This window comes from Poecilia formosa, unplaced genomic scaffold, assembly GCF_000485575.1.
Source record: "Poecilia formosa unplaced genomic scaffold, Poecilia_formosa-5.1.2 Scaffold6, whole genome shotgun sequence".
Taxonomy (NCBI): domain Eukaryota; kingdom Metazoa; phylum Chordata; class Actinopteri; order Cyprinodontiformes; family Poeciliidae; genus Poecilia; species Poecilia formosa.
Genome location: NW_006799945.1, coordinates 1,935,381 through 1,946,811, shown reverse-complemented (window position 1 = coordinate 1,946,811; position 11,431 = coordinate 1,935,381). Strand labels below are relative to the sequence as shown.

General features: G+C 37.8%; 1 protein-coding gene across 3 annotated transcripts in view; it reads left to right on the top strand.

Annotated features, from left to right (window-relative positions):
* rabgap1 (RAB GTPase activating protein 1) overlaps positions 1-7,098 on the top strand; it is a 65,644-nt gene extending 58,546 nt beyond the window's left edge. For all 3 annotated transcript variants that reach the window (XM_016679055.1, XM_007566582.2, XM_007566569.2), the window contains 3 exons: positions 681-752; positions 3,950-4,150; positions 5,976-7,098. In XM_016679055.1, the coding sequence (XP_016534541.1) occupies positions 681-752; positions 3,950-4,150; positions 5,976-6,098 (396 nt within the window). In that variant the 3' untranslated portion in view covers positions 6,099-7,098. The remainder of the gene's footprint in view (positions 1-680; positions 753-3,949; positions 4,151-5,975) is intronic.
* The last annotated feature ends 4,333 nt before the right edge of the window (positions 7,099-11,431 follow it).

Genomic DNA, 11,431 nt, shown 5'->3' with positions numbered 1-11,431 from the left:
AAAGACAAACACAAGATGGTACTCAAAGCAATAATCTGCAAGTCATCATCTGGAAATTTTGTTTAGTAACAAATCGGCTCATAAGAAACAAAACTCACCTCACTGTAACTGCAATCTACAGTTTGCTACTTCTTAGCCTGGTGAGATAAGTGCGTTGTATGCTTACTCATTCATTCTAATCTTTAGATGAACTACTGTACATTATATACCATTATATGTAATAAAATAATACATTTGGTTCTTTAGCTCTGGGTAACTAACTACAGTGGAAGTGTTTCTATCAGTTGTTTTTTTTATCCACTATATTTTGTGACCCAGTGACTATTATAGTAACCAGGCAAAGAAACAATTTGTGAAACATGCAGATGATAAAGTTGTTTTAAACTTATTTTGGCACAGGAATTTTGAAAGTACAACACTCCCTGCAGTATCAGTGGAAAAGGATAGCATGCTGAGGTAGTTCTTGATAATCCTCTGTCGTTGCTACAACAAAAAGGTCTGCCGTCGTAATACATCACCTTAGTTTGGACAGATCTTCCAGCTCTGTGCCTGGTTTTGCAGGAAGCGGTGGTCCGCTAAAGATAAGACGTGAGAAATTCGACTAACTTGTTCAGACAGCAGAAACAGCTTGACCAGAACAAACACTGTCGGTTTAACTGAGCTGTTTGTGTTTCCTATAGATCTGCTCTCAGCTCAGCGAACGACTGGAGAAACAACAGACGGCCACTCGAGGAGAACTGGAGAAAATCAGAGTGAGTTATAAAAAAAATATGAAAAAAATGCTTGGTCAATCCTCTTCTGCATTAAGAGTTTTTCTTAAATATACATAAGTGGTCTTAAGCAGCTGCTCTTAAGACCACTGTTGGACTTTGACGCTGTTTTCTTTTACTGATATTCAGTGTGGTTTTTCTACCAGGCCTTTTCCAACATAATTCTGATTAGTGAGTCTTTCAAGGGTAAACCTCTGTTGAGTCTAAATGTAACAACATATCTACTAAAGAAAGTATTAATGTCAGGCGTCCAACATTGTTCAGAAAATTGCGGAATTAGTTTTTTTTTTTTTTGCTTTGTTTTGTTTTGTTCCTTTTTTTCCAAAAAGTATGAAAAGTATTTGTATTTCCATATTGTATCTCCTACCCTATTGTCTTGGATTGGATCTTTCTTTCTCTCCTTCCTTTTGTTCTTCATCCCCCCCTCTTTTATGTCTTTCCATTTTAGTGCATTGTTTGTGCCTCCCTTTTCTTCACCCATTGTTTTTTCCTTTTGTCCTTTCTCATTCCTCATGTCTTCCATCCCTCTTTCTTTGCTTTCTTCGTGTTCCTCCTTCCTAACTTATTTACTTCCTTCTTTCATTTCTTAATTCTGTCCTCCCTTCCTTCCTTGCATATGTCCTGCCTCTGTTCCTTTGCTCTTTCCCTCTTCTTTCTTTATTGCCTTTATTATGTCCTACGTGAGCTCCTCATTCCTTTCTTTATCATGTATTGCCTTCCTTTCTTTCCTTGTTTGTTTCTACATTGTGCCCTTTCCTCCCTTGTTAGAAAAACTTGGGTGATTCCCAAGAGCTATTTACCTAAAACTGAGCACAAAGTAGATCATCAGCTAAAAGGATGACTCCTCCCTCAGCTCCTTTTCCAGGTCTTTGCTGGGGTTTTTTTCCAAGATATAACACCCGGATAACATTCATCTGCTTTAGATTAGTTACAATTTAGTTTTATATCCATTGCTTCTTTATTTTTCCTGTAGTTGAAATCTGTTTTCCTTCAGTTTTTAAGAACACACTGTGCAAAGATCTGCCAACTTTCAGGCTAATTCCTCTCCCTTTTTATGCCTGTCACTTTTTCATTGATGGAACAAAATAAATTTGTACAAATGATGTCTTTGAAACTGACTTCTAGTCACCAAGTGCCTAAACATACAATCTGAAGTTGCGTCTGTTCCAGGTTGTCTATGTGTGGATTTATGACCAAAATGCACCACATTGAATAACTGCATATTCAGTGGCGGTACAAGACTGCAGGTTTGCGTTTTCGCATGATTAATCCACAAGATGAGAATGCATTTCTGTGACTTCTTTCTGAATGATCAGATTAACTACAGACCACCAACAATGAGCAGCCATGTTGAAATGTGTGCTTACTGGGTGCAACTCTACTGATGATTCCTGACACAGTTAAGACCCAGCAAACACAGAAGTTCATTGAGCTCAGTGCGTAAGCCGCCTTAGAGATCCGGAAGCCTTTTAAGTATTTACACAGTCAGATGTTTGCCTCAGAAAATATTTCTGAATTCAGGAGCAGGCCTGCCGGAGTTTATTTGGCTCCCTCACCCCTCAAAGAGTGACAGTGTCAAGCTCCTTCGTCTGAGTAAACCCGAAGAAGCTGAAAGGGACACAACCGTTTCTCTCTTTCACTCTTGACTTGGCAGGTATGCGGGGATGTGTGCTGCCATCACTTTGTGTTCCCTGGCGGTGAAATCAAAGCTTTTTCGGAAAGAATGTGGAATTTGGCCAAGCAGCCGTAGCCAGACACCTGACTTCCAGCACTCACACACACGGCTCTCTGACTTTTAGCTCAAACCGTCGCTGGGAGGTCGGCCATATTGGCAGAAAGCTCTGCGAAGGCTGCCCGACATCTCCTGAAAAAAGTTTATATCACCAAGACATGTTTTTTTTTTTTTTTTCCCATCCTTTAATTTTGTTTTCTCATTTGCATACCCTCTAACCTGCCACTTTATTAGGTACACCTATGTTTTGCATCCGTAAGTGCATTTGTCAGACGTCTTTTGGACACAAACTTGTTATTTTGTCAGTCACCCACATGGAGGACTGAGCTTTAGTGATGTTGCGCATTATTAAGCTGGAAGAAGTCACAAGGAGAGGCTGTGTGAATTTTAGCCTGGATTTCTTTTCAATGCAAGGACTGGGTTAAAGGGACTTAAAAATGTGATTACGGTAAAAGTGATAAGTTGCAAATTTCAGAATTTATCACGACGATAAATCAAAACTCTTATAAGAAAATGTTCACAATAAATGATACGATGAATGGCCTCTCTTAGTGTGAAGTCTCATAAGTGCCTCTTTTTCTGATTATGATGCTCAGGTTGAGCCTTATAGATTGGTGCTTTGTGTTTGTCTAATTCACAGTTTGTGCTAATAAGCAAATGAACAGGTGTGCCTGGTTTCTACTGATGCAACAAATACATAAAATCCCAATTACGGAACTTTGGAAGCTGGAAAAACCTAGAAAATCACACAGTAATTATTTTTGCTGTATTTTCTCATCTGTCCATTTCTCTCTGTGTCTGATCATCCATTTGACTATCATCTATCATTTTTCCAACCCTCCGTCTGTCAATCCTTCCTTTTGTTCATCTGTTCATTCTGACTGACAAACTGAATCAATCACAAATACATAATTAAATATTTTGCGATTTTTAAAATGGTATTCTACGCTGATGATGCTTTACTGCTAAAAGTTAGTAGACAAATCTTGTGATTTGAGCTTTGAAAATGGATGTGTTTTTTTTTTTTACTTTAAAAAATGTGTGGAACATCTAAATTTCAGTTTTAAGCGACTTAGTTCAGTTAATAATATATAAATGTACATTAATGAGAATTTGTAATAAGACCCCTAACAAAGCTTGCCACTGATACTTGAGCAATTCCAGCCTAACGCTCCGCTGCTTCATTAGGGCTTATCTATAATTACTCTGCATTTTAATCATATCAAACCAAGTTTAAAGCTGCAATGTTGGAGTGAAATTCTCATTTCTGAAGGACTCACTTAGCTCAGAGACGCAAATGTTGTGGCACACAGTTAATGTTGAGCTCTGAATATGAATGTAAACACAGACATTGAAAATAGCCGGAGTTATTTCCACCCTCTTGACAGATTTATTTTATTTCTCTCTGATCTCTAAAATGACACCCCCCCCCCCTCAAACCACGCAGTCCAAGGTTGAAGGCTGTGAGAAGTGCAGCAGTCTGTTCAACAAAGAGGGTCGTGTGCGGGCTGCGGTAACCACGGCGCCCGCTGACGGGACGGAGGAGACAGATGAGGAGAAGGAGGGTCTGAAGAACCAGCTGAGGGAGATGGAGCTGGAGCTGGCCCAGACCAAGCTGCAGCTGGTGGAGGCCGAGTGTAAAATCCAGGTACGGCAGCACACACAACGTGGGCCCCAACTATAACTGGCTGTACACATGTGGTCACAGAGCAATAAAAAAACCCCGACTCACCGGTGGTATTTGTGCTATTTTCTTACACCGTCTCCAAACAAGTTTGGTTGCCCCAGCTCAAATTAAATCTCCAGGTCTGAATCCCACCAGCACGACTCCTCTAATTGCCACTGAAGCCAGTATTTAAACAGATGTGTCACAGTTTGGACGGCAGTCGTCTTTCCTGGCAGCAAGACGCGTTTTGACAGCTTTTAATAAGACGTTCAGGATGATTCTATTAAGAAGTTACAGCTGGCTTTGACATGTGGATGGCGCTTAATTACCTCTTACATCAGGGTTGTTACTGCATATTCATTTCCTTATATCTGAGCTACCTGCCTTTATCTGCCTCTGTGTGTCAACCGCGTAGCAATCAATTAAAAGGCCATGATCCCGTTCTGTGTGCCTTTATCAGCCGGCACAGGAGAAGGTTGTCAAATCAAGGAGGAGAGCTTTCTATTAAACAGATATGATTAAAGGAAGAAGAAAATGTGGATCTGATTTAAGGAAATGAAGACAATAATGTGATCGCCAGCATCTGAAGGAGCTTTAGAGGCTGAAAAATGGTTATAGCGTGAAGTTTTATACATGAATCGGCGCCAAATGATTATTTTGACCCTTCTTGATTTTAGGGCACAATCAGTTTAACTTTTAGTCGATCTGTTTGAAACTTTGGGTTTTAAAAGATGTTAGGTCTCAGGAAGAAGACAAGCAGCTCATCACTGCAAAGGGAAGGTTTTTCAGTGTTTGTTGGGATCTTATGTGGAAGATCGACAGAAAGTAGTACAAAACCATAAGGAGGAATGAAAATGATAAATGGTTTTCTTTTTTCTTTTTTTTCTTTTTACAAGTAAAAATCTTTAATTTGTGGCTGGAGGTTGTATTGTCTGAACAGTGTATCATCATATAAGCTTTTCATATCAGTCAATATTTATAATTATTGATTTTTTATTTTTTTTTAATATCTGCGGAACTAGTGCCGTGACCTTTCCTATTTTATCCACTGTTTTCACTCGTCGTTTATTTTTAAGCAGCTACGAGGCACGGTGGCAAAACCTTTAACTGCTAACGCACAAGTTACTCAACTGACTAGGTAACCACAAGTTATCACCCCCCGAAAAAAAATTGTTGCTAGGTAACCAAAGAGTGAGACAGCTTGAGCAGCTAAAATCTTTACTCTGCCTACATCCCCCAGAATGCTGTGGGAGGATTCTGGGGGAATCCTGGAAATCTTTTCTCAGTCAGAAAAGATTACAAACTCTTAACTGAAAAAAATGTAGCATGTCTGCGTTGCATAAATAGAGATGACAGCCGCACTATTTAGCCATCTGTGATTTTTATGTCATAGCAGGTTAGATCCAAATACTTTACACCCCACTTATCATTTCAAGGCAAATGCAAACCCAGGACTCTCACATCTGGTCTCTATAACTGCAATAATTTTTTTTATATAAATCTCCTATAAACTTCAATCTGTCCATAATTCTACTGCCAACATCCTTTGTTGAAGCTTCCAAGCCAAGCTTAAAAAAAAAGTAGTTTTAATGTAAACGCCAAGCTTCTACTGTCAATATTAAGGAATTATTTACTCAAAACAAGTTCCTGTTTCTTGCTGAAAAGTTACTTGTTAGTTTTGTCTTATTTCAAGGGTACCAAGATGTTTCCTGGACCAAAAGTACTTTGTTAGAGTTTGTGTTTTCACTGTGCCGTTTTGGCAAAGAAGCACTTTGTAGCGTCATGTATCCTCTTCCTTTCCGAACAGGACCTGGAGCACCATCTGGGTCTGGCTCTCAACGAGGTTCAGGCGGCCAAAAAGACCTGGTTCAACCGAACGCTCAGCTCCATCAAGACGGTCACCGGCACCCAGGGCAAAGAGACCACTTAACCCAACAACCCGCCATCCGTCCCGTTTTAACAAGACCGCGTCTGAAGCTCGGTGCGACTCGTCCCGCTACCTTCAGACCCCCCCCTCCAGTCCCCAAGAATGTAACGCACACGGCCACATAACGTTAACATTAACCGTTAAAAAAAGCAGAGGATCTCCTCCGTGACTGACTGTGTTACTTGTTTCCTCATATCAAAGATGTTCTTTTTATTTCCTGAAGTAACTCTCCCAATCGAAACCTTTTAACATCCATGCGAGCAGTGCAGCGATAACCACCTCCCCCCCCCTCCCCGACAGAGACCACGCGCTTCCACCAGTCACAGGAGGAGAGATGCTTCATTGAGGATTGTCTGCGTACTGCTGAAATGGAAAAACTCCACAGTGGGGGAAGCAATGACATCAGGACTGTATCTTTGCGCTCCCTTTCTTCTAAACTACTGGCACAAAAACATCAAGTCCCTGGATATTTTCTTTTTTTCTTTTTTTTTGTTTTGTTTTGGTTTGTTTTAGGTACGAGCGCTTATAGACGCCCTTCCAGGACTGAGCTTTTGTTCTAATTTTCATCGAACAGTTCTTTCTGTTGGCGTATGTGCTAATGTGGCGTCTGACTGTAATGTGTATTTGTTTATGACTGTGAGACTGGGGAGAAAAAAAGGTTTGAAAGCATGAATAATTAGCGCGCGTGTATGTGTGTGTGTGAACTGTTTTGAGTGTTTGTGGAAGGACAGCGGAAAGAAAAGCACTAAAGTTATGAGTGTGTGCATGCGTGTCAGGTTGTCTCGTGTCCTTTCATGTTCAAATGTGTACAGAAAAACTGGTGAAGAGAAGTTTGCTGACAAGGCCTTGATCTGAAGGTTGATAACAGAGGTGGGTATAAATATGTAATTTATGGAAACTAAAAGGAGTTGTGAGAAGCGACTGCAGCTTGAATCTCCTCGAATTAAAATACACACTTATGGTTTGTTTGGTTTGGATCTTCCGCTATGAAGAAACCTTGGGGGGGAAAAAAGAGCTCAAAATCAAACAAACAAATAATTTTATTACTCAAATGGTTTACTGAATTTGAGTAATTAAAATTCCAATAGTCAGAGTGGACAAATTTATAATTCCTACGGCCTTTGAACTCACCATCAATCCCATTTCGATCTGTCCAACATGGAATGATCAGACGTTTTTGTGTCGGCTGCGATGGTCCTGTTAAATGCTTTACATAGAAGTTAACAGAATGTTACATTTGCTGATTGTTGACATTCATTTTTAACAGATTTTGGGTTGTTAATGATGCATTAGAACCAAGTTTTTTTTTTTTTTTTTTGGTGGACTAATAACTTCAAAACAAGAAGTGGGTGCACAGTTTTGCAATAAATGTTTAACTCATCCACACACACAGGATCAAAATTATACATGCATGCTTAAATACGTACATATAGACGCCCCCAATAAATAGCTTTAATGTCCCAACACGTTTTTATATCGACCAATAAAATCTTTGGCGTAATTCTGAGCATTTTGCAGCTCTTCTTGGCAAAGCTGATCTAGTTCTTTAAATTGGTGGGTTTTTCACCTACAATTTTGGGAAGTAGTCCCACTTCTTCCAGTTCACAAGTTGTAGAAGAGATTTAGCATTAATGCTGCCACTACCACGTTTGACATTTAATGGAGAGTTCTTACGTTTAAGAGAAAAATCTTCCTGTAACTTTGGTTAAATAGCTCAATCTTTGTCTTGCCTCAAAGAACCTTTTTTTTTTTTTCCCCCTCAGCTTTACTGAGCCAAGAAGATCGGTCAAACAATCCAGAATTATGCTGAAAGGTGGTCGTCTCTCTATAACATAAGGGATATTCGGAAAATTAAATTCAAACTTCTGCACCCAATTCTTAACGTTACAAGTTTTGTTTGTAGTATAATCATTCCACTCTGGAAAACAAAACAAAAAAATAAAACATGTTCAGATAGATTCTTAAGGGCCTTAACTAGTAGAAAAGTCTTGCCAATCCATGTCGGTAAACTTCTGACCGGCTCCATAAATGCCTGTAATTCAGAGTTAAGATATAAACCTACCAGTCGACCCAATTGTCTATTGAAATTAAATATGTTGCAGATGTCTCAGATCTGTAAGAGCTGCTGGGTATGGATAGAGAAAGCATCCAAAACTAGCAAAGCAGCAGCAATACCGATTGAACAAAACGCAAGCAAGTAATTTGGCACCTTTAACAGCTGAGAACTTTTTTTTTTTTTCTGGTTCAAGCGTCGTATCACGATGAGCCTACAAACAGCTGCAACCTATATTTTCTATATTTCAACAGGAAGAATATTAAAAGGAATCATTTTTTTTAGCTTCAGTGGAGCAAAATTCTTCAAAGACATTCTCAAATAAATTTGAGTCTCACAGCGAATGTTACAAGTTGCTAAAAAAATATTTAAGCTCTCAAGATGTTATTCTGAAACACAGACTGCTGTGAATGTGAGACACCTGTCAGCATGCGGAGGTGTAGCCGCAGCGCGAGGGGGAATCGCACCGCCAGGTGCAGGGCAGCAGAGCCGTGTCAGGAGAGGCCAGAGTTCAGGTCAAAACACTCTATATTTGTCCACGGGGCAAAAAGGGGCCAGAGGAAGCCTCTGTGTGTGAGATTTAATACTTCGCTGACTTTGGAGCGGAGGCTCAATGATAATCCGGTTTCAAATCCTGCTGAGACTGAACGTTTTTTCTTAGCCTGACTGGAACGAACCATTTCTGTAACCTGCATCTTGACTTGAAAAGTGAAGTCCGATCAGCTGGAATCCGGTTGTGACATTAGAAGAAGAAAAGATGTAGGGGAGCGTCCACCTTAAGGCACTGGGCTGTAAATAAACATTAAAAGCATCACTATTGAATTTTTTTTGTTCATGGTTTTTCTAATCTAACTATAACTAATGTTGCCTACCTGTACTCACCTACCTGCTGCTGTGATACAGTTGAATCTACAAAGTTTTTATTGTATTTCTGTATGTTTTTTGTTCTTTTTTTGTATATTTTTTTTCCCCTTTTTTGCTCCAAGCTTCTCAGTCGCACTGCTGTTTGGATAACTAAATGCCAAAACATAGCTCCGTCAACCAACATTATCAACGTGTGGAAATTGTAATAGAGTAGACTGCATTGTGTATACTCCATGAATTTAAATATAAAGATATGAACACAAGGAAACCTGACTCATTCTTTATACATACATTTTTTTTTATTTTTTTTTTGCTCAAGAGGTGCCATTTTTATAAGTGATTAAAAACTGAACTGTTATTTTGACCAGGTAGAGTTTAAAGTCAACCAGTTATTTCTTTATGGACACATGGTTGAGAGAAAAAAGTCCAGCTTCCCAAAATGAGCCGGTAATGAAACACAATGGGATATTTTAGATTATATAAATATGTTTGAAGCAGAGCACTTATGATTTTAACACCCTTCANAGAAGAAAAAACTAAAGAGTAACATAAGCTAACCAAAGCTAACTAGCCCTCTTAGCAAAGGAAGAGAAAAGACGACGTTATGGGGTCCTCAGAAGTTCTGGTGCCCCCCAATACCTGATTTTTTTTTTACATTCTTTTCATGTCTGACGGTGTTGACAAAAACAAGGGACAAATTTCAACGGAGTTGGAAAATACGATACATACGAAACATATCGTATGTATTTTCTATTAAACTTTTGGATAATTTCTCTTTTATCCTTGGCTTTAGCCTGTGAACCAGGACGTCTCAGAAGTCATTGAGTTCTCCCAGTGTGACCAGCAGACTGAAGCCCTGCCTGTGGCCAGTGTTCCCAGTATAATAAATAAATGTTTTATTCTTTCACTTTTTGTGTATTTTTAAATATCTCAATCTGAAGTATTATTGTATTAATGTAACTTATATAATGAAATAAAAAATAATTTACTCTGTTGGAATTATTTTCACTCTTTTTTGTCAATAGCAGAGTTGACATACTGTAAATTCTCTGGAAAAAAGTAAGAAATATATGTAGTTTAATGTTTGACAATAACTGATTTATAAGTCAAAAGTCATTTCTCAATAACGTATAAAAAATAAATACAGGAAAATTATTTGTTTCTTGTCTTGAAATGTTAAATATACATTAAACTATGGAATTATGTAAATATATTCTTCAATAAAACACTGTAAAAGTGTGTCTGTTCATCAATGTCATTATAAAAATTTTCAAAATCGTTTCTATCAAATAAAACATTGTGCTCTTTAAAGTTAGAAACGATCTCTTTAGTAATTTCTTTGATTGCCAAATATATTAATGTGTGTGAGAAAATGTGTCAATGGCAGGTATTAACTTAAAATACTTTGTAGAACGGGACTTTATCAAGTTCAGCCCATTCACTTGTATTACCTTACTGGCACATATTCCACATTCAGTAAATACACACACACACACACACACACATATATATATATAATTCCTTATATATTATTCATATATTTGTTATTTGAATAATAAAATATTTTTTATTTGTTAACTAATAAATACATTTTATATATATTTTATATATACATATATTTTATTATTTAATATATTGACGTCTGTGTGTGTGCATATGTTCATAAATGTTGATTACTGTATATATAAAAACAATTTATCAAAATCAATTGTATAGGTTCACATTTATTTTATTTATTCAGAAATTACAATTAAAATATAATGAAAAGTCATAAATGTTGTCTTTGGTGATTGTTTAATTTCCAAATATATTCACGTTTATATGCGAGTAGGTCGATGACGAACATTAGCTAAAAATACTTTGTGGAATGGCATTTTCTGAAGTTCGGTCCATTCATTTGTATTAGCTTACTGGCAGAGATGCCACATTCTATATGGCGGACGCGATTACGTAAAATAAATAATAAATAAATAAATAGTTTGGCACAGTTATGTTAATTCACTCCCAAAATTCCAGTTAAACTTATATAAATTATTAGAATAGAATCACAATATAATAAATATTTCAAACAAAATGAAATTATCTATTTTTGTCGCAATGAGTCAAAGATAAATAAATAATGGTGTGGCACGGTTATCTTAACGCACTCCCAAAATTATAAATACACACACAAAAGAAGGATATAATCACAATGTAATAAATATTTCAAACAAAATGTAGTTCACGAACTTTTTTTTTTCCACATTAAAAGTGACACTAAAATAATAAGTTGCAGCTTCAGCTCCACACGTTAACTCAGATTGTCATACACTCAGCAAACTACCAGCACCACGATCCGGGTCACGGCACCAGAGATGTAACCCTGTCCGTGCGAGATGAGTCCTCGCTGTTCCCTGGACTCTGCGTTGTGTGTTCTTAA